This window comes from Podarcis tiliguerta (genome assembly GCF_965153285.1).
Source record: "Podarcis tiliguerta genome assembly, chromosome: 8".
NCBI lineage: Eukaryota > Metazoa > Chordata > Lepidosauria > Squamata > Lacertidae > Podarcis > Podarcis tiliguerta.
This window is the reverse complement of record NC_139541.1, coordinates 85,876,790-85,900,705: the sequence shown is the minus strand read 5'-3', so window position 1 is coordinate 85,900,705 and position 23,916 is coordinate 85,876,790. Positions and strand designations below refer to the sequence as shown.

At 45.0% G+C, this 23,916-nt stretch overlaps 1 protein-coding gene across 3 annotated transcripts in view; it reads right to left on the bottom strand.

Annotated features, from left to right (window-relative positions):
* The window catches only part of DLL3 (delta like canonical Notch ligand 3), a 169,173-nt gene that overhangs the window by 4,997 nt on the left and 140,260 nt on the right, over positions 1 to 23,916 (bottom strand). For all 3 annotated transcript variants that reach the window (XM_083455240.1, XM_083455241.1, XM_083455242.1), the window contains one exon: positions 17,396 to 17,510. In XM_083455240.1, coding sequence (XP_083311366.1) covers positions 17,396 to 17,510 — 115 coding nt within the window. The remainder of the gene's footprint in view (positions 1 to 17,395; positions 17,511 to 23,916) is intronic.

Below are 23,916 nucleotides of genomic sequence, written 5' to 3'. Positions count from 1 at the left end.
GCTTCTTGGGAGAAAAGCAGTGACAAACCTAGACAGCATCTTAAAAAGCAGAGACATCACCTTGCCAACAAAGGTCCGTATAGTAAAAGCTCTGGTTTTCCCAGTAGTGATGTATGGAAGTGAGAGCTGGACCATAAAGAAGGCTGGTTGCCGAAGAATGGATGCTTTTGAATTATGCTGCTGGAGGAGACTCTTGAGAGTCCCATGGACTGCAAGAAGATCAAACCTCTCCATTCTGAAGGAAATCAGCCCTGAGTGCTCACTGGAATGACAGATCCTGAAGCTGAGGCTCCAAGACTGGTCTCCTCAGGAGAAGAGTCTCCTCAGGAGAAGAGAAGACTCCCTGGAAAAGACCCTGATGTTGGGAAAGATGGAGGGCACAAGGAGAAGGGGACGGCAGAGGAGGAGATGGTGGGACAGTGTTCTCGAAGCGACCAGCATGAGTTTGACCAAACTGCGGGAGGCAGTGGAAGACAGGAGGGCCTGGCGTGCTCTGGTCCAGGGGGTCACGAAGAGTCGGACACAACTAAACGACTAAACAACAACAACCTGTGAGCCAGGGGAAGGAGACTTTAAGAGTCAGTGTACATAGGGGTTTTATGGAGCGTCCCCATGCCATGCTTGACATGTTTTCCCACAAGGTGGTACAATTGCAGTCAGAGGGGGAGTTGATCTACATGGATCAAGCACCAGGATTTGAGACTGGAAATCCAAGGGAGTTGTGCAAATTACACAACACCATTTATAGTCTGCGCCAGTCAGCTAGAAACTGGAATGAATGCCTGGAAAGTACTTTGCAATCTCTTGGGTTCAACAGAAGTGTGGCAGACAATTGCATGTATATCAAAGGGCCAGGAGACAAACATGAATGTTGTTTATCACTTGTGGACGATATGTTACGTGTCGTTCAAAAGCTTTGCCACTCAGCTTGCTCTGAAATTCAAAGTGAAAGATCTATGAAGTGTGCAAACCTATCTTGGGGTATAAGCGCATAGAACCAATGACGAAAGTTTTCTTCTCAGCCAAAAGGGTGAAATTGTTCAGTTACTGGAGAGATTTAATATGAAGAACTGCAAAGGAGCAAGGACTCCAGCGGAGGCTGGTTTCCTCAAAGGGTTATAATCTGAGGAGAACTCAAAGTATGAGCAACCAGATCTCTATCGTTCAGCAATAGGTAGTTTGTTATATCTATCTCAGTGGAGCAGACCTGACATCTGCTATGCAGTAGGTGTCTTCAGTAGGATAAAGCTAACCCAACCAAAATGGGAAGGCAAGCTGTTAAGCGTGTTCTTAGGTATCTTCCTCAAGTGATGAAATGCTGGAATGTTTTACAGTGACTGGGCTAATTTGCCTGATAGAAAGTCAACAAAGTTGTACCTTGGAAGTCAAACGGAATCTGTTCTGGAAGTCCGTTCGACTTCAAAATATTCAGAAACCAAAACACGGCTTCAGATTGGCTGCAGGAAGCTCCTGCAGCCAATCGGAAGCCATGGAAGCCGTTCGGCTTCAAAAAATAGTTCACAAACTGAAACAGTCACTTCTGGGTTTGCGGCATTCAGGAGGCAAGGCGTTCAAGAACTAAGCTGTTCAAAAACCAAGGTACGACTGTAAAGTAAAAGGTAAAAGGTAAAGGACCCCTGACAGTTAAGTCCAGTCCCAAACAACTCTGGGGTTGCAGCGCTCATCTTGTTTCATTGGCCGAGGGAGTCAGTGTACAGTTTCCGGGTCATGCGGCCAGCATGACTAAGCCGCTTCTGGTGAAACCAGAGCAGTGCAGGGAAATGCCGTTTACCTTCCCGCCGGAGTGGTACCTATTTATCTTCTTGCACTTTGACCTGCTTTCAAACTGCCAGGTTGGCAGGAGCAGGGACCGAGCAACGGGAGCTCACCCCGTCATTGCGGGGATTCGAACCGCCAAACCTCCGATCAGCAAGCCCTGGGCTCAGTGGTTTAATCCACAGCGCCACCCGCGTCCTGTAACTGGACTGTAACAACTGTAACTGGACCAGTAATACAGTTTGGAGGTTCCCCGATAGGATGGAAATCACAAAAACAGGTTCTTGCAAGTGTATCTTCCACTGAAGCCAAGTGCTGTTCTCTGAGTGAGTTGTGCAGTGAACTGGTCTATTGTAAACAGTTACTGATTGACATGGGAATGAAAGGTGAATCTTCAGTAAAGGTCTCTATTGATAATCCGTCATGTATACCGTATCTCTTGCTAAATCTGATCATTTTAAAGGAAGATCAAAACGTGTCAAAATTAAATATCAGTATGTAAAATGTACAGTAACGTGTCACAGAATGTAATTATGCCAGTGTACTGTGACAGGATCCAGAATGTTGCTGATGCAATGACGAAAGCTTTGACATTCCTGAAATGTAAAATGATGGTTGAATGCTTAGATGTGGAAAACCATACTAGGTAAGCACTCTGTTTATGCTCTGTAAATAGTTGTTCTGAAAAGACTGAGAGGGGGTGTGGGGGATATTGGTCATACGTTTTCAGAAAAATGTCTGAGAGTTTCCGTATGTAACACAAAGCTCTGGCCATGTAGCAGGATTGTTTACAAAGGTGCAAAGATGACAGTGAAATTGTGGGCCTGCACATTGCGTTATTTGAGTGACTGTGGGAGTTTCAGTTTTGGTCTGCTGAGAGGATGCAAGCAGTCTCTGTATATAGCAACTGTTAAGCTTCATAACAGGCAATAAAGCTGCCTAGAACAATCATGTGTTGCTCATTAATCAAGACTCAGGGCCATTTCCTCACGCTTTGCTGCTGACTATGTTTCAACTCTGCTGACACGTGGTAGGAAGCATGCAGGGCAAATCTGTTTATGGCAGCCTTCACGCCATAAGCCGCCACAGTACTTGGTGTTTGATTTAGACTTTTCTGGAGGTCACCTTCCAAGAACACCAGAACATCACAGATCTTCACTTTGGTTGGGTGTAGCTCATAGTCCTTGCACTATCTTTACATCCTCCATGTTGCATCATAAGGCCATGGAGTTAAGACTACTTTGGTGTTAAGACTACCATTGCATTGTTAGAGCATTGTCCAGGCCAATAAGATGCTACAAAGATGCCCAATGGAAGAATAGTGCAAAGGAGTCCACCTTAAGACACTTGAGATAAGAATAGTACTGCTACTGCCTGTGACTACCTCGTATTTATGTAGTGATTAGAGAAAAGCAATGCCTTGCCAACATTTGGCTCCAGTTTTGCTGCTGCTGAGTGAGAACTTGCTTAGATGCTTCTTCCTGAGGTGGTTCTTGCTCAGCACCATTCTGTTTGCTGCTGTCATTGGTGTTCTCCTCTCATTAGGTCACAGGTATCAAGGTGAAGCTGCGTAGCAGGGCAGGCTACTTTTGCTATCAGATATTGGCTACTGCCCGTTGTCTTCCCAGTAGTGATGTATGGAAGTGAGAGCTGGACCATAAAGAAGGCTGATTGCTGAAGAATGATGCTTTTGAATTCTGGTGCTGGAGGAGACTCTTGAGAGTCCCATGGACTGCAAGAAGATCCAACCTCTCCATTCTGAAGGAAATCAGCCCTGAGTGCTCACTGGAAGGACAGATCCTGAAGCTGAGGCTCCAAGACTTTGGCCACCTCATGAGAAGAGAAGACTCCCTGGAAAAGACCCTGGTGTTGGGAAAGATGGAGGGCGCAAGGAGAAGGGGACAACAGAGGACAAGATGGTGGGACAGTGTTCTTGAAGCTACAAACATGAGTCTGACCAAACTGCGGGAGGCAGGAGGGCCTGGCGTGCTCTGGTCCAGGGGGTCACAAAGAGGCGGACACGACTGAACAACATTGGCTACTGCCAGAGCTCATGATCTCAACACCAGGTGGAGCAGAAATAGCTTCAGTGGTGGATGGGCTGAGTTTTCTTCTGTTCCAGATGTGTGTAGACTCCAAGCATGTTTAGCTCTCAGTATTGAAATCACTATTAACTTGAACAGACGGAGTTAAAGACCCTGAAGTCATGAAAAGGTTAGCGAGGGACAAAAAGCAAGCTCCAGCAGCGGTGGGTTTGCTTTTTCTCCCAGCAGCTGTTTTGCAGCATGTCTCAATTGAAATCTGAAACATGGAGGTTTCCACTGATTTTGGTAGAGAAAGTTAAGCATGCTGCATGCTCCCAGCCCAAGACTGATGTGGGGCAAAAACAGACCCACTCCTTTTAGGGAATGCAGCAGGTTTTAGTCTGGCTTTGGCCATCACGGCCGGGTTTACACATAACGTTAAGCCATGGCTTGTTTAACAAACTACAAGTTAAATATGAGTTGTCTTACAGGTGATCAAACAAACTATGGTTTCCTTCTGCCATTGTAGCCTGGTCTGGTGGCCAAACAAGCTGTGGTTAAAGGAAGGCTTGCCAAATCATAACTAAGGGAACCAAAGTTCATAAGTCAACAACAAGCCATGGCTTTATCTCATGGTCTCTTGGCAGTAAGCAAGCCGCAGTTAAGCTTCTGGGACAGGTTTGTGCACTAAGCCATAGTTTAGGGTTATGTGGAAGCCAGGGTCCTGCTGATTCCAATAGGCATATAAGAACTTTCCAAGTTTTTTAAAATTCACTTACCAAAGTGCTTGATCTTTTGAGAGTCTCACTTGAAGGAAATGCACGCAAAATCCTGCTCACTTTAGAGCCAAACGTGGAGATGTTGTACATCCCTATTGCTGTTTAGGTCTGACTTTCTCTTGCAACTGGGCAGGGATCAGCAGATAGTTGAGAGATGCAGAACGATGTATTTAGTGCTCCCATGGTAGAGTGATCACTATTCTCAACACGCTTCTGAACATCGGGCAAGATCAGATATTGAGAACACCTCTCAATGGAATAAAACTGATGTTCTCTTGTATGACAGCCTTATCCTTATTGGCACAAAGTCCTTTTACAACTCTTGATCTCATGAAATCGTCCAGTTCCATTTTAACCCCCATTCAGAAGATCTGGGTTTTGCAAGTTGCCTGATTTGTGTGTGTGTGTTTTTTTTAGTTCACAATACATTCGTTTTCCTTCTCAGTCCTGGAACTAAGACAATTATAGAACAGTCCCACCCTCTTCCGTCTCTGGTCTCGTGGGCTTGTCTCTTCTGAGTGGTACCCTCCAATAGCAAGTCATTTTTTGGTGGGGTGGGGAGCAAGTACTTTGTGCTAAGGGATATTACACAGGTTTCATTGGTGAACTTACAAATTCTTCCATGCGAGCTGGCCTTTGCCAACTTGGTGTCCTCCAGATATTTTGGATTACAGTTCCCAGTGCTTATGGGACCTGTAGTCCCAAAGATCTAGTTGGCAACAGCGAGTGTAACTGAGTGTTCTCCGTATTTCAGGGAACCAAGACCACCTCCCTCCTAGCTGGCCCTGAGGAGACCCCCAGAGCAGTTGCCATGATTCTAGGGACACGGATGCTGCTGGGATCATCTCTGGACCACTTTACCCCATTTAGACGGATATCAAGTAGCCTGAATGATAAAATGTTGATTTGGCTGTGAACAGAGCCTGTGAAACCTTCCTTTCCAGTGGTTACTGGCAGGGAGGAAAATGAGGCTATTGGAGACGGAGGTTTTTGTTTTTCTGCCAGGGCTATGTAAAAAAGGTAAAGGTGAAGGTACCCCTGCCCGTACGGGCCAGTCTTGCCAGACTCTAGGGTTGTGCGCTCATCTCACTCAAGAGGCCGGGAGCCAGCGCTGTCCGTAGATACTTCCGGGTCATGTGGCCAGCGTGACAAGCTGCATCTGGCGATCCAGCGCAGCACACGAAACACCGTTTACCTTCCCGCTGGTAAGCGGTCCCTATTTGTCTACTTGCACCCGAGGGTGCTTTTGAACTGCTAGGTTGGCAGGCGCTGGGACCGAACGACGGGAGCGCACCCCGTCGCGGGGATTCGAACCGCCGACCTTTCAATCGGCAAGTCCTAGGCGCTGAGGCTTTAACCCACAGCGCCACCCGCGTCCCCGCCCGGGCTATGAGCGGCTCACAAAAAGAGTATTTAGTTAAGTGATCACTGCCTAAGCACTTAATTCTCGAGATCTATGTGTTAATCAATTTTGTTTGGGATGGAAGGACCAAAACTTTCTAAATGTCTTACACTGAAATATACCTTTTACATTTTTTGTTGTTGTACCACTACCCCTATATTTTGATTTTGCACAGTGTAAATTTGACATACTCATAGATTGCTATGGTTTAGGCTGTATGTACAGTAAAATGTTTGGGGAAATTCCTATGGAAAAAAGAGAATGCTATGTAGAAGGTTTCCATAATATGTAGAACATTTCCATAATTTCCATAATAAAAGACAAAAGTGGAAAGGACCTAACAGAAGCAGAAGACATCAAGAAGAAGTGGCGAGAATACACAGAGGAACTATACCAGAAAGATATGGATGTCTCATACACCCCAGGTAGTGTGGTTGCTGACCTTGAGCCAGACATCCTGGAGAGTGAAGTCAAATGGGCCTTAGAAAGCACTGCAAATAACAAGGCCAGTGGAAGTGAGGGTATTCCAGCTGAACTATTTAAAGTTTTAAAAGACTATGCTGTTAAGGTGCTACACTCAATATGCCAGCAAATTTGGAAAACTCAGCAGTGGCCAGAGGATTGGAGAAGATCAGTCTACATCCCAATCCCAAAGAAGGGAAGTGCCAAAGAATGCTCCAACTACCGCACAATTGCACTCATTTCACACGCTAGCAAGGTTATGCTTAAAATTCTTCAAGGAAGGCTCAAGCAGTATGTGGACCGAGAACTCCCAGAAGTGCAAGCTGGATTTCGAAGGGGCAGAGGAACCAGAGACCAAATTGCAAACATGCGCTGGATTATGGAGAAAGCTAGAGAGTTCCAGAAAGACATCTACTTCTGCTTCATTGACTATGCAAAAGCCTTTGACTGTGTCGACCACAGCAAACTATGGCAAGTTCTTAAAGAAATGGGAGTGCCTGATCACCTCATCTGTCTCCTGAGAAATCTCTATGTGGGACAAGAAGCTACAGTTAGAACTGGATATGGAACAACTGATTGGTTCAAAATTGGGAAAGGAGTACGGCAAGGCTGTATATTGTCTCCCTGCTTATTTAACTTATATGCAGAATTCATCATGCGAAAGGCTGGGCTGGATGAATCCCTAGCCGGAATTAAGATTGCTGGAAGAAATATCAACAACCTCAGATATGCAGATGACACAACCTTGATGGCAGAAAGTGAGGAGGAATTAAAGAACCTTTTAATGAGGGTGAAAGAGGAGAGCGCAAAATATGGTCTGAAGCTCAACATCAAAAAAATGAAGATCATGGCCACTGGGCCCATCACCTCCTGGCAAATAGAAGGGGAAGAAATGGAGGCAGTGAGAGATTTGACTTTCTTGGGCTCCATGATCACTGCAGATGGTGACAGCAGCCACGAAATAAAAAATGCCTGCTTCTTGGGAGAAAGGCGATGACAAACCTAGACAGCATCTTAAAAAGCAGAGACATCACCTTGTCGACAAAGGTCTGTATAGTTAAAGCTCTGGTTTTCCCAGTAGTGATGTATGGAAGTGAGAGCTGGACCATCAAGAAGGCTGGTCGCCGAAGAATGGATGCTTTTGAATTCTGGTGCTGGAGGAGACTCTTGAGAGTCCCATGGACTCCAAGAAGATCCAACCTCTCCATTCTGAAGGAAATCAGCCCTGAGTGCTCACTGGAAGGACAGATCCTGAAGCTGAAGCTCCAAGACTTTGGCCACCTCATGAGAAGAGAAGACTCCCTGGGAAAGACCCTGATGTTGGGAAAGATGGAGGGCACAAGGAGAAGGGGATGTGCTGTGGTCCATGGGGTCACGAAGAGTCGGACACGACTAAACGACTAAACAACAACATGTAGAACAACCTCTAACAAGGTTTATGTGCATGCCTGAGGTCTTTTAGAAATTTCAGTGTATAAATTTCCTCTTAGCTTACACAAAATAAAGAAGTTATGTTAAAAAGAGTCTCTTCTGAAGATGTCATAGTTTAAAAATGTCCAGAAATGAAAGATAATGCTGCTGATGTCCACCCCAAGCCTGTAAAGTTTAAGGCTTCAACCCTAGCAAAAGAGGGGAAGAAAACAAAACAGGAGAGAGAGAGGGAGAGATGGGTTTCTATACACCTACTCATGGGAGCTACCACAATCTCATTCCACTGTGTTGGTTCTCTGGGATCTGGCCGGAGGTGGTATGGTATTGCTTGGCCATGTGATGTGAGAAAGAAAAGATAGCTGATGTGGTCAGAGTTGATGCTGCCTTACAGCTGTGTGGTTAGGTAAACAATGACTTAGGAGGAATAATAGAATCATAGAGCTGGAAGAGACCACAAGGGCCATTTAGTCCAACCCCCTGCCAAGCAGGAAACACCATCAGAGCACTCCTGACATATGGTTGTCAAGCCTCTGCTTAAAGACTTCCAAAGAAGGAGACTCCACCACGCTCCTTGGCAGCAAATTCCACTGTCAAACAGCTCTTACTGTCAGGAAGTTCTTCCTAATGTTTAGGTGGAATCTTCTTTCTTGTAGTTTGGATCCATTGCTCCGTGTCCGCTTCTCTGGAGCAGCAGAAAACAACCTTTCTCCCTCCTCTATGTGACATCCTTTTATATATTTGAACATGGCTATCATATCACCCCTTAACCTCCTCTTCTCCAGGCTAAACATGCCCAGCTCCCTTAGCCGTTCCTCATAAGGCATCGTTTCCAGGCCTTGGACCATTTTGGTTGCCCTCCTCTGGACACGTTCCAGAGGTGGGCTCACTTCCCACAGTACTCCTTGGCTCACCTGTCTGCTTGAACAGCTGAGTCTGTGCAGGGTTCCTAGAGGCAGTCTCCAACCAATTTTCCTGACACAGCCTGCCTCCTACAGTCCCAAGAGGGATTTTAGCACATCGTTTGGAGGGACACCTGAGCCAAGCTGGAGAAAGAAACCCTGGACTTACCGTGGAGGTTCCTTGGTGAATGGAGGGTATCCTGGGCGGGTTTCTCCTGCCCCTTGCTCTCATGTAGGGGACCATGTAAATCAGCAAACTTTATTCCTTCTGGTGAGAGGTGCCCTCCCCCATTTGGGGATATAATGAAGCTGGTGTAACTGTCACTCTACAGCTGGAAATAACCTTCAAAACAATAAAACTCCCTGAAGCTCTAACAGAGAAAAAGAGGGCCAGGAAGGGTGTCAACCCCAAGACTCAAGCTGCACTGCACTAAAAGCTCTGTGGCCCAAAGCCCCCTCCACCAATTGTCACACAGGTGAGCTCAGCATACCCTCATCAGGTCCAAAACCCAGACGCGTTGGCCAACAAGAGGATGATTACGATGGCTTTTGCCTTTTTTGATTTTTCAAAGCAGCTGGGCTGGAGAAAGCATAGAAAGTAGAATTGTGGCTATATTAGGCTAGTTGCTCTTTCTGCTCCTTTCGTTAAAAATCTTGAGGTAAAACTGCTCACTTTGTTGCTTGCTGATGACGTACAGGTACAGGCTATTGCCCTGTATATACATTGACACTCTATTCTCCTGGACTCACATCCGAACACCCCGCTCCAGGATATCCTCTTCCGCTGATAGGGGAAGAAGCATTGGGACTACTGTGAAGGTGTTTTCTCATCAGTTGATGATTCAACATCTTCAGGACGTTCTAGGCATAAAGCAGGTATCTCTGGCAGAGATGTTCTCAAAAGTCATCCTTCTAATTCAAACATAACTCTGTGGAAGGGCAATCTTGTCTTCCAGGCTTAAGGAGAAATAACTTATTGGAGTAGCTACCTCCCAAAAAGCTGAAGATGAATCTTGGATTTCTTTGTTACATACTTCTTCCAATGAAGTTTGAAGGTTCATTGCTGTCAAAGCAACCACCCACCCAACCCCTTGTGGAATGAGCTGTGCCCCCAGAAGGGGCAGGTAATGGCTACACCTTGGTGGCATCATGCTGATACAGAGAGTGAGAGGCAAGAGGTGCTTTGAGTACACAACAGTATTGAAACTGAATCCTGTTTCTCCAGCAACATCATTAAGAAAACTAAATTTATAACATGACACCTCTCAACAAACACAACATGAAATCAAACACAACATGAATGTTAACATAATATCTTACATTAACCACACCACCTTAACTCAATTGATGAATCCTTTTTCAGAGAAGAAACCTGTCCCTTGGAGAACATGTCAGTTCCTAAGTTGATTTCTCCTTTCGATCTTATGACTGCTGAGGTCTTCTACCTGTTCTATGCTTGCTTGGGAGAATGGTGCTTAGCAGTTGTGGTCTAGGTTCTATTTTGGAAGCTCTGGTTTCCTTGCATCAGAATTGGGTACAAGGGGTGAAGGAAGCCATAGGACACCTCACGGGTCATGCAATTTTTTCCTCCTTGGACAGAAGGCAAGGTTTCTTTTTATCTTGATTTCTACCAACACTTCCCCCAGAGCTTGCTCTCCAAATGACAGAGTAAGGTTGACCTTGGAACCATAAAGCCTCAGAAAGCTTCAGCAAGCTTGTGCGCAACATTTGTTCTCCTGAAGGAAATCATTGGCCACGAGGACAGATGTTCCCCAGAAAAATTAGAGATAGCAAAAGCCTACATGAACTTGGTTGTCTCCCATCCTTGGGAAGAATAGTGCCCAAGGGTGCATCCTCCATTGCTGAGGGAGGGAGTGCTTCCATATGTTTGACAACTCCTTATAAATGAGGGTTGAGCAGCAGTCCCTGTTTATACACTCAATTGAAGGCATTGGGGAGAGGAATTATATGGCCAAGACTGGGGGTGGGGAATTTCTGGGCTGCAGGCTCTACCACTTGCTCCAGAACCAGACACCACTTTGATCAGAAGACGCAAAAAAAAGACCATCTGTCTGAAAAAGGGGAGCAGGACTTTCATCCCTGGGTGTTCTTCTCTGTCCAGTAGGAGAGGGTCATCCCCACCACTGAGGGTCTCCATGTGCAGAGCTGTCAGACTGCTGGGCCATTGATACATGAGTGGTTATACAATCCCTGGATGGAGAAAGACCATAATCCATGCTGCATAGCAGCCCTTCTGCCTACTCCTGGGGAGCCGCACTCTACTTATTTTAAAATTATGTATCTTATTTTTTGGGGGAAAGAAACTAAAAGCAACCTACAACAACTATACATCAAATCAAATCCACAAAATGCATTGCACACAAAAATACGAACAACATAGAAAACTAGAACTCCCTAAAACCAAAACCAAAGACGACATTGAGAAAGGAATGACTGCTGTGCTCCAGATGGGTTTGGTGCCAGTGGGCAATGAGTGATTGGAGGTGCCACCCTCTGATCAGGATGCTACATCTTCTAGAACGGGCACGGACTGTTGCCTTCGTCAGCTCACCTGAGCCTTCCATTGGGCTCTCCTCGATGTCTTGGCTGTGTATGCCCTCCCCAGTTCTCCCAGCCCTAGCCCCCCGTGGAACAGGCAGGACCAGAACGGCAGGGCGTGGGTTTCCCTCTTACCACAAGGGATAAAGTTTGCTGATTCACATTGTTCTGCCAGGAGCAAGTGGGAGATATAACCTGACCCAGTATACACTCTATTCACGGACGGAGAATTTCATGTTGAGATTCTTGATCCTGAAATGTTAAGGCTTGCATTTTTTTTAAAAAAACAGAAGCTTTTGTACCATCCTTGTCTGTGACAGTTAGACTCCTGTATAACACTGCCACTTACACATATTTCTACAAGAGAATTCCATCACTTTGAACCAGTGTTGTAAGGTTTAATCTCAGCAAAAGTGTGACTATGGATGGGTAAATTGTTTTATCCGTTCGAGGCATGCATCAAGGAAAATAAATAATTATTTCGGCTTACCCACATTATTTGTACAAGAGCTCGACCGCCGAGACTTCCTGTAGAACTCATCTATTGCATCAGTGTAAAAGGAGCCATGCACATTCAACTTGGACAATAAACCTCTTTCTGCTGCTATAGTGGAAAGCCAGATAGCCACTTTCCTGCCCCATAATGTTCAATTGTGAAACTCGCCAATAGCAAGTTTTGAACATACCCAGAACCGGCTGCATCACACATGAGTGCGATCCCAGGTGTGTGAGCTACAGTCTGTTCTGGGTTTTGGCCATTGGTCAATACCTGTTCACAGTTCTCACATTGATGTCCAAATTAATTAGAAGTTAACATCAAGGAGGGGGCTTGTATATTCACATAATATTAAGAGCCACTTTTTACTTTTTTCGGTATAAGAGAACAATCTCAGGAAACAGCCGATTTGGTCACAGATCTACTGACTGATATCAGTCAGTCAGGTTTGCCTTGCTTGTAGCCGCTGGCCATTAAAACATACCAATTGGAAGGATTAAACATAGTAGCATAAAAAAAACCCCCAAACCTACAACCCTAGTAAAATTATTAACATCATGGCCTGAAACTTGTAGTAAACCCAAATTACTGTGCCTTTAAAAAATCACTATCCAGCTTGCCTAACCAGTTCTAGTCACAGAACTGAATAGATTTTACTCATGTGTTTTGAAACATGTGTGTCATGCATCTCACACCCACTTTGTCATGTTTGGCTTAGATAAACCAGTTGTTTGTAACATCAGTTTCATAGTTAACAAATGAATGGACTTCCAAAATCCGCAGGAGTGCGATACCTGATAGCTGCTTCTTTATGAGAACTGAATGCTTTAGTCCCCACCTGGCAAACACATCCTTTTAGCTGTGTCCTCAATGGCTCGGTCCACTGGTATCCTTCCAAAGATAATTACGTTGTCCAATCTGTTCAGAGCATCCACCACTTTGGAGAGGGTGTGTGTGTGTGTGTGTGACCTGATAAGTTTAACCTATTTTTCAAATACAGTCAACTTGTAACTTACATTTAACTACGTGTTTGGCTGAAAATAATAAATAACAGGGTGGGCATCGGGGGGGGGGGGGCGTTGGCAATCCCACCCACCATTGCACTCGCCTTGGGAAAGCATTTCGAGGTGCAGGGAGAGTGTACAATAGCCTTGGGAGAGTGCAGGTGGCCTTGGGAGAGTTTTCGGAGGTGTTTTGACTATATGCAAGTTTGGCTTTAAGTACCAGGCCTGGAACATAACCCCTGTGTAAGTTGAGAGATGACTGTACCGTGGAAGGAAAGGACAGTAGTTGATCACATCAGACACAAAACACCAGGGAATTATAGTTTCTATGGCTTCAAAATGTGGTTTTCAGTTCCCCTCCCTTGACACACCGCTTATTATTTTACAGAAGGGTTACCAAGTCAATATATAGATAAAAGGTAAAGGGACCCCCGACCATTAGGTCCAGTCGTGACCGACTCTGGGGTTGCGGCGCTCATCTCGCTTTATTGGCCGAGGAAGCTGGTGTACAGCTTCCGCGTCATGTGGCCAGCATGACTGAGCCACTTCTGGCGAACCAGAGCAGCGCACGGAAACGCCATTTACCTTCCCGCCGGAGCGGTACCTGTTTATCTACTTGCACTTTGACGTGCTTTCGAACTGCTAGGTGGCAGGAGCAGGGAACGAGCAACGGGAGCTCACCCCGTCGTGGGGATTCGAACCGCTGACCTTCCGATCAGCAAGTCCTAGGCTCTGTGGTTTAACCCACAGCGCCACCCGCGTCCCATAATATACAGATACCCCCCCCATAAAGACATGTTACCTCTGCTTTCTCACATGTGCTGAAACTGATCACACATTTTGATGTGGTGTTGCACATTATACCTTTCTGCTGGTTTTACTTCAGCAGCGTCCATGCCTTCCCTAACTTTCCTGAACAAAACAGGGAAATCCATTCTGCATCACCCTATGCTGAGTGTGTCCATTGATTCGTTTGTTCCTGCATGTAATGATCCCTTGGCAAAAACTCGGTGCACATCTCTCTAAGGCTATAAAGCACTTGCCTACAATACTTAATAGGGCAGATGCTGATATAGAATGATTGGGCCCATAAGTAAAATCTAAAAAACAAGAGTTACAGCTTTGGGGTTTGTTTAGCATCTTTTCAGCGATACCCTGCCCTCAATTTTCTCATTATGTTATAGATTTTTTTCCTGGTCAATTTGAACCCCTTTTGGGCAATGTACAATGTGTAGCCCCAAACTGAATATTACATGTTTTCTTTTTTAAAACACTAGGTGTTATGGTAGCAGCTACTCATTACTGAAGGTCACTATGACTAATAATTTTATTAGGGTCATAGGCATGGGGGGAAGCTACTTTGTTTAATCCTTCAAAATGATATTGATCATTCCTTTTGGCCCATATACTAATAATGAAATACATCATTATTGCTAGCCGTCAACTGTTAGAGGTTTATCATTAAAATTTATATACCTCCGTTCATCCAAAGAGCACAGTTCACATAAATGTACAAAATGAGAACCCAAAACACATAATAAAAACAAGAACAAGGGAAAACCAATAACCTCCCTCCCACAAAGACATTTAAAGGGACATAGAATGTTAATCAGCCAAAGCGCTGTAGTACCAATGAAGTCTACTAGTTATAATTAATAGCCTTGCCTGTAATGCTTATCAAATGGGCTCGCCGAGATTAATTGGGCTTGGATGCATGAAAAAAAACCATTCAGTCTAAAAACTTACTGGAGGGGCTTCAGACGAGTAACACTCTTGCCCACTCCTCTTTTCTACAAGCTCCTTGTGTGGCTAAACCAGGCTTCCTCAACTTCAGCCCTCCAGATGTTTTGAGACTACAGTTCCCATCATCCCTGACCACTGGTCCTGCTAGCTAGGGATCATGGGAGTTGTAGGCCAAAAACATCTGGGGGGCCAAGGTTGAGGAAGCCAGGGATAAACTAATCCATTTCAACTCCTTGGAGGAAGGATTAAATTTGTTATTGCAATCTGTGGCTTCCAACAGGGTGAACTCCTTGGCTATTTTTGTAAGGGAGGGAAAACGCTTTGGAGCAGAGATTGGGGAGCGACAGGGTGGACCTCACAACAGCAACCACATGAGACTAGCTCAGATACACATCTCCAATGTTGTTTATCCCACTAGCTCTCAGAAATGCCTTTGAGAATTTTACACTGAACGACCAAAACAAGGACTGCAGCTGAAGGGTAGCCAAACTTTTAAACTGGAAACTCAGAACCTCTTGCCTAAACATTTCCATTTTCATAGACACTTTGGCCTCAACCTTAAAAATATTTTCAGAGATCAATTACCGTATCAAGACTGAATACCTTACGTATGTTGTTTTCTGCAGGGCTTGAATAAATAAACATGACATGGTTGTATATTTTTAAAAATAAATCAATGGCCCAGTTGTATTTGGTTTGCACAATATTTAGTGTATTGGAAAGTGTGATTTTGTTTCCATTAGTTTTAATTCTCACACTGTTAACTTGGATAATCCCTCGCTATATCTCAAGAGTTCACTGCATCAGTCGAGTAGGTAGCTTGGCAGGTAGCAATCAGAAGCAAGCAAGAATCAGGGATGATGAGCTTGTCAGGTGTCAGGACCAAGGACAGAGCATGCAGGTTGGATAGAGAGCAAAGGCCAGGAAGCAAGTAAAGGTAAAGGTAAAGGGACCCCTGACCATTAGGTCCAGTCGTGGCCGACTTTGGGGTTGCGGCGCTCATCTTGCTTTATTGGCCGAGGGAGCCGGCGTACAGCTTCCGGGTCATGTGGCCAGCATGACTAAGCCCCTTCTGGCGAACCAGAGCAGCACACGGAAACGCCGTTTACCTTCCCGCCAGAGCGGTACCTACTTATCTACTTGCACTTTGACGTGCTTTCGAAGTGCTAGGTTGGCAGGAGCTGGGACAGAGCAACAGGAGCTCACCCTGTGGCGGGGATTCGAACCGTCAACCTTCTGATCGGCAAGTCCTAGGCTCTGTGGTTTAGACCACATCGCCACCCGCGTCCCATAGGAAGCAAATAGCAATAAGCTTATGGAGCCGTGAACTACAGCTTCAGGGAGATGTGTGCTATCCTGGCAGAAAACTGAAATGGCATTGCTCTGAGCAATTTGGGGCTAACAGAAAGTGGTCAGAAATGCAAGAGGATTTATACATGAAATGTGGCAGTTCCTGCGTTGGAGCGCCTTTGCATTGAGGGCCTATGTCAGATCCATTCATGCATTGTTTTGTTCCTGTTTTTCAAAAGCTAATTATACGCAAAACTATGTGCAAAATGTATGTATGATATATTTTTACACATCTACATATAATAAACATGTGCTGGTTACTTTAGGAAACCTGGAATGTATATGCATATTATAATATGAACATGTGAGACTGTTTCATGCTTTTAGCAGAACCAGTAAAAAAACAACTTGCTTTTCAACGAGATTGAAATGCAAGATGGGAATTAGAAAAAATAATAATTCTGTGTGGATTAGTGTGACATTAAGATTTTCATAAAATTCTACCTTAAAAGTGTTTTCCTTGAAAAGGAAGTTGCCCCTTGAGATGAGATTTAGTGGTAAAGAAGTTCTGCTGAGCCACTTCAGGGCTTTCAAGCTAGTTAAAAAACCACAGTAGATGGTTCTTGATTTCCAGTGTATTCATCATGTAATATTTTTCAAGGGAAAATATTATTCTCTAGCAATTTATAATTTATTCTTAAAGCATAGTAAGAAACTGCTCAGATATCATTCAGCAGCTGCAGCTAACTCAGGCAGGTTTTTAAAGTCTTAGAAGACTGTGGCTGCATTCATTGGAAGGCTGCACAGTGGCAGCTGAATACAGCCAAATTACATTGCTTCAGCAAGTATTCCTGCAACTCTGGCTAAGAGGTGTGAGTGTCGTTAAAAACAAGAAAGGAGGCAGAAAACGAAAGATGGGAAGAGTGAAATTATTTGTCTTGAAAAGGTGGATGGAGAAAAGGAAGCCAAGATATACAGTGGTACCTTGGAAGTTGAACGGAATCCGTTCCAGAAGTCCGTTCAACTTCCAAAGCGTTCGGAAACCAAGGTACAGCTTCCGATTGGCTGCAGGAAGTTCCTACAGCCAACCGGAAGCTGCATCGGACGTTCAGGTTCCAAAAAACGTTCGCAAACCAACACTCACTTCTGGGTTTGCGGCATTCAAGAGCCAAAACATTTGACTCGCAAGGCGTTTGGAATCCAAGATACAAATTTAAAGGCATGCACCCGTTCACTCAATCTTCCGTCAGCCAACACTTGCTTGAGCTTCGAAGGCTGCTTCCCCCAGGAACAGCCAACATTTGGTTGTGGGGCCCTGCTTGTATTTAATAAGTTGACACCATGAGCCCTGGGGCACGACAGAACTGGCACATTTTCTGATTCTGCTATTGGATTGTGTATAGTTATACCATCAGCTGTGAACCTGACATGACCATTTGATCCGCATGGCAGTGACTGTCATCTCTGACCCTGAGCTAGTTCCAGGGTCACAGAGTAGGCAGGTTGGAGGAGTGAGCATATATTCATTACCTCGGTTGCATAAATGCACTGCTCCATCTGGTCTGGGATGATATAGATGGGGTGGTAGGTGCCTTCTTTGGGGTATCCAGCAGGAGCAATGGACCGGATGGGCTCAGTTTTTTTACTGCGGTAAAGGGAGAAAGAAGCAAGGGGTGTGTTAAAAACTGGAGGGGGGAGCTTTGTTCCCTCCCAAAATACGTGGGAGTGGGATGGTTAGGGCCATTCATCAGAAAAAGAAGACATTCTGCACAGCACACTCAACTGGCAATGTATACAAGTCACAGTGCTAAGTGGACTCTGCCTCCTAGTAAGCCTTGATTATGGTGGCAACTTTCCATCCAGAGATTAAAAAACTCAGTTCTCATCAAGACTTTATGGCACCTTTGATCACTCTTGCCTGCTTAAACACCTTCATAACATACCGTATTTTTCGCTCTATAAGATGCACCAGACCACAAGACGCACCTAGTTTTTGGAGGAGGAAAATTTTTAAAAATTCTGAATCTCTCTTACCGTTCTGGCATATGGGATAGCTGTGCAGCCTGCGTTCGCTCCATAAGACGCACACACATTTCCCCTTACTTTTTAGGAGGGGAAAAGTGAGTCTTATAGAGCAAAAAATACGGTACACCTAGCAGACTCTCTTTACCCACTGAACGAACATACAGGCCTTGGCTTTATCTTTGCTCCTCGTGTTTAAAGTCTGTTATCAGCTCATGGCAAGGGAAGTGTTCTCTTGTTGCTACTCTGGAAAGCAAGGGTGAGGTGAGAATGAGCAATGGCGATGCATGAATAGAAAATAATACAAAAACGGGGAGTGTTTACATACTCAACTGGTTTGAGAGGGCACATTCATCATGGTCCAGTCTTGTGCCATCAGACAGATTTATTAATATTTATGAACATTTTAAACTCTTCAATATGATAAAATCATAAATAAAAAAGCATATATTTTACCAAATCAGATCTCCCAATTGCTTAAATTTGCAGCTCAAAAGCCGAGAGTGGTCCAGTGTGCATCAAAACAAGTTGCGAAGCTTTCAACACTATTCAACCAGCGAATCCTTCTGAAGAGGCTGCCAGAGTTGGGTGTGGACAGGCTGTATTGCAGTGATTCTTCTCTTACCTAGACAGCTGTTTCCAGATGGAAGTTGTGGGGAATTTCTGTTCAACCCCATTGCATCTTGCCTTCAGGGTTCTGCAGGGTTCCATATTCACTCTCACCCTCTTTGTGAAACCACTAGGGGACAGTGCCCCTTGAAGGGTGCAATTTGGAGTGTGTCACCCTCAATATGCAGATGACATACCGCTTTATTTCTCCTCCTTCTGGAGCCCTGTGAGGCTGTGGGTAGAGGTAGCTCAAGGCATCTTGCCGCCTGAGGTTAAGGACCATATGGCTCCACCCTCTCCATTCCATAGCTTGGTTCAACACTGCCAGCAGCAACACATGACATTCTCATGGCAGCTGTGAAGCTCCTCTGGCCTCCAGGCCCAATTCGGCTTGCATGTGGCCTGTGGTTTTCCCCTAAACCACAACCACCTGTCCAAAACCTGATGTTGTGTGACTGGAATCACCTGCTGGCATGATCTGTGTGCTAAGATCAGCAGGGGAGCTTGTTCGGTTGCCAGAACTTCTGTTACCTTTTAGTTTTGTTTTGTTTTTATAATAATTTTTATTAATTTACAACAAAAACAAATCATACAATAATTTCACATCCAATTTTTCACAAAGTCTTTCTTTTCCGGACTTCCTTCAGCTTTTCCGTAAATCTTTCGTAGTCATTATTAATTTATGCATTTCTTAGGTTAGTATTGTCATTATTTAAGCCTTTCTTTTTCTATTCCCTTTTAACAATACTTCTCGCGTTTCACAGTGCTTTTTAAAATCCCTCTAGCGTTATTTGACCATCACTTATACTCTCCAGATATTCAACAAATTTTCCCCAGTCTTCTGTGAACTTTTGGTCTCTTAAGTATCTAATCTTTCCGGTCATCTTATCCAACTCAGCATAGTCTAGCAGCTTCCTTCTCCATTCTTCCATTGTCGGTATTTCCTGTTGTTTCCATTTCTGAGCCAGTAACTCCCTTGCAGCTGTCACTGCATATTGAAAGAACTTACTATCCTTTCTCTTTTTCTCTTTTCCTAAAATACCTGTTACCTTTTAGTAGACCTCCAAACACTCCTTCTAATAGTCCTACTTTTTTCAAATGTCCCATTCTATCATCTACTCCATGACTGAAGAGATTATCCTCGGGATGACCTCATTTTACATACACAGCGAACACAAATTGTTCCTCTTTGTGGCATGTTTGGGGTGAAGCCTCCAATACGGTGTAGAATAACCCCTACACTTCAAAAAACAAACACTTTGCATTCATGGGTCTCCTGTAATCAGGGCTTTTCCCAGCCAGAACTCAATTTTTGCACCTCTCAGGGATGGTGCCGTTATAAGGGAGGCATTCATGGTGAGTTCCGGCACCTCTTTTTAATAACAAGAATAAGAATAAATTTTATTTATACCCCACCCTCCCCAGCTAGAGCCGGGCTCAGGGCAGCTAACACCAATAAAATCACAGTAAAAACGTAATAGGGGGGAAAGGGGGGGGGAGGAAAAAAACTCCAATTTAAAATACAGGTTAAAATGCAATTTGAAATGCAGCCTCATTTTACAGTAGCTGATAAATCAAGACCATAAGGGGAGGGAAACAGAATGGTCAGACCAAGTCCAAACCAAAGGCCAGGCAGAACAGCTCCATCTTGCAGGCCCTGCAGAAAGATGTCAAGTCCCGCAGGGCCCTAGTCTCTTGCGACAGAGCGTTCCACCAAGTCGGGGCCAGTACTGAAAAGGCCCTGGCCCGAGTTGAGACCAATCTAACCTCCTTGAGGTTCGGGACCTCCAAAATGTTGTCATTTGTGGACCTTAAGGTCCTCCGAGGTGCATACCAGGAGAGGCGGTCTATTTTTTCTAGAAAAATAGCATTGCCACGACTAATTAGAAACACAAAATTTACCCCTTGGTATCCACTCTTGAGAACAGAGCATTTTAGAGCTAGTTATCTGACGAAACTCTCCCCAGCTTCCTTATTAAATGCCTTTATTGTGTTGCATTTACATGGGATGGCCATTGTGGTCTTGGAAGGCCTCCACAAGAAGGTCCTGTACACAGACACACTTTGTATTTTTGGCCAACCTCAGGTGGAACACATCACTGATTATCTGTTAGCCTGCCCCTTATATAGAGACTCAAGAGATTGCTTTCTGAAACCTTTGTTCACAAAAGCAAACAGGTACACCCCAGCAGAAATGGTCCTGTTTCTTTTGAGTGACAATAATAGCTTTGTAACACTGAGAACCTCAACAATCTCAGATATGCAGATGACACAACATTGATGGCAGAAAGTGAGGAGGAATTAAAGAACCTTTTAATGAGGGTGAAAGAGGAGAGCGCAAAATATGGTTTGAAGCTCAACATCAAAAAAAAACGAAGATCATGGCCACTGGCCCCATCATCTCCTGGCAAATAGAAGGGGAAGAAATGGAGGCAGTGAGAGATTTGACTTTCTTGGGCTCCAGGATCACTGCAGATGGTGACAGCAGTCATGAAATTAAAAGACGCCTGCTTCTTGGGAGAAAAGCAATGACAAACCTAGACAGCATCTTAAAAAGCAGAGACATCACCTTGCCAACAAAGGTCCATAAAGTTAAAGCTCTGGTTTTCCCAGTAGTGATGTATGGAAGTGAGAGCTGGACCATAAAGAAGGCTGATCGCCGAAGAATGGATGCTTTTGAATTCTGGTGCTGGAGGAGACTCTTGAGAGTCCCATGGACTGCAAGAAGATCAACCTCTGCATTCTGAAGGAAATCAGCCCTGAGTGCTCACTGGAAGGACAGATCCTGAAGCTGAGGCTCCAAGACTTTGGCCACCTCCTGAGAAGAGAAGACTTCCTGGAAAAGACCCTGATGTTGGGAAAGATGGAGGGCACAAGGAGAAGGGGACGACAGAGGACGAAATGGTGGGACAGTGTTCTCGAAGCTACCAGAATGAGTCTGACCAAACTGCGGGAGGCAGTGGAAGACAGGAGTGCCTGGCGTGCTCTGGTCCAGGGGGTCACGAAGAGTCGGACACAACTAAAGAACTAAACAACAACACCACCGAGAATGGCATTCTATACACTGGCTCCAAAAACAAGGAAAACCCCATCCTCCTCCATGTGACAGCCCTTAAGATATTTGAAGATCTGTTAATTTCAGTGGGTATACTGAGAGAACTTAGTTGGAGACAACCCATAATTTCTACCATCAAATACATGATGGGGAACAGAGCAGCCACTGAGAATACAATATCTGGCAATTTTGGCTGATTTAAATCATCAAGGGGGAAAACTATTTTGAATTATTGGCCTCACTTTTAATTGTTTCATCTATTATTTGTGTTACCAAAATGTATTATAATTAGTAGCTATAACCATATAACCATATTCATTCATAATTATACTACTGACTCTAATTGCAGAGAACATGCCGTCCCTAAGCATAAATAAGGTCGCATAGATAGAATACTGGATGATGGCTGTGGTAATTTGCCACTCTGGCCTTCAGTAACAAGCAGTTATATAAACTACAGGTTTGTATAAAATGACAAGACTAAAATGTGTGGTTTTTCTTTACAGTTCTTTCCTTATGAGAAAAAGCAGCCCAATTATATAGACTTTTATAAGTTACTTAGAGCGTCATAAATTCACTTGATAGATGTCTGCGTTAAATTCAGATTTCATTTCAAACCAGGTTCTTTTTAAAGAGAAAATGGCAGCCGAAACCCCAAAATTTTCATTAAAATTCAATTTTTAATATATTTGCACACCCAATTTATCATCCTGATATTTGACTACTCCTGCAGAGTGTCAAGAAACAGGGAAAGGGAGATAACAGCAACAGTTAAAAGGTTGCTGAACTACAACTTTCAACAGCCCCAGCAAACATGGCCAGTGATGATGGGAGTTGCAATTCAGAAACATCCGGAAGCCCAAAGGTCTCTCACTCCTGTGTTAGATCATGCGACGGTTGCCAAACCATCTTGTACTGCCCTAGAAAGCTTTCTGCTCTGCTGCTAATATTTAATGTTTTGTTACCTTGCTAGTAGGGACGCGGGTGGCGCTGTGGGTTAAAGCCTCAGCGCCTAGGGCTGCCGATCAAAAGGTCGGCGGTTTGAATCCCCACGGCGGGGTGCGCTCCTGCTGTTCGGTCCCAGCGCCTGCCAATCTAGCAGTTCGAAAGCACTCCCGGGTGCAAGTAGATAAATAGGGACCGCTTACTAGCGGGAAGGTAAACGGCGTTTCCGTGTGCGGCTCTGGCTCGCCAGAGCAGCGATGTCACGCTGGCCACGTGACCCGGAAGTGTCTTCGGACAGCGCTGGCCCCCAGCCTCTTTGAGTGAGATGGGCGCACAACCCTAGAGTCTGTCAAGACTGGCCCGTACGGGCAGGGGTACCTTTACCTTTACCTTACATTGCTAGTTGGTCTACAAGATAATATGCAATTGACACATGAGACACTTAAAAGCACATCTGAGCTTCTTGTCAATTTTGGGTCTCTGGTGACTGCTGTTAATGGGGGAGAGGAAGCTGAAGGATAATGCAATTGTCAGCTCTAGATGATGTCAGCTTCACACTCACATTTTAGAATGTAACAGCATTCTAGCCTCTCTTTGCAAAAATAATTCCCCTAAATATGTTTCACAATACATACCACAAAATAAAATTGGAACTCAACACAAATTACTGTATTTTTCACTCCGTAAGGCGCACCTACTTTGGGGGGGGGGGGAATTCAAGATAAAAAATATGCGGCTCTTGGGGGCTTTTGCGGGAGGTGGGGGAAGTGAGAGAGCCTCGCTTTGTCCCTTCCCCCACCTCCCGCAAAAGCCAGGGATAGCAGCGTGAAGCCTCCCCAGGGCAGCGGGATGGAGGCTCCCCACTGCCCTGCGGAGGCTTTGCACCGCTAAGACAGAAGCTAAAACAGCTAGAGGGAGCGCTGCGCAGTGTTCTCTCTAGCTGTTCTGGCTTCTGGGGTAGCCCGCGAAGCCTCCTAAGGTCAGGGAGCAGCAGAAAAGCTGCACGCAGCCTTCCTGCTGCTCCCAGAGCTTGTCAGGGCTGGCGGGGGAAGCCCGGGTCCCCCCCCCCCCAGCCCCAGGGACCACGCATTCGCTCCATAAGACGCGCAGACATTTCCCCTTAGATTCTAAGAGGGGAAACGTGCGTCTTATGGAGCAAAAAATACGGTACTTTCCTAAGCTGGTAACATTTCCAGGGCTAAATCGAGTAATAGCTTCTGCCAGAGCAGAAGCTCAGTTGGCCATACTGGACAAAATGCAAAGAGCTGTGCAGCTCATTCCATAAGCTAAAGGGGGCTTTGGACACACGCTCCTCCATCAGGAAAGTAAGGAATTAAGAACTGTCTCGCAGGGACACATCAAGATGAGTTCATTTTCTAGCCCATCCTTCTGTTTCCAGAAGGGACCAGGCAGATACCTC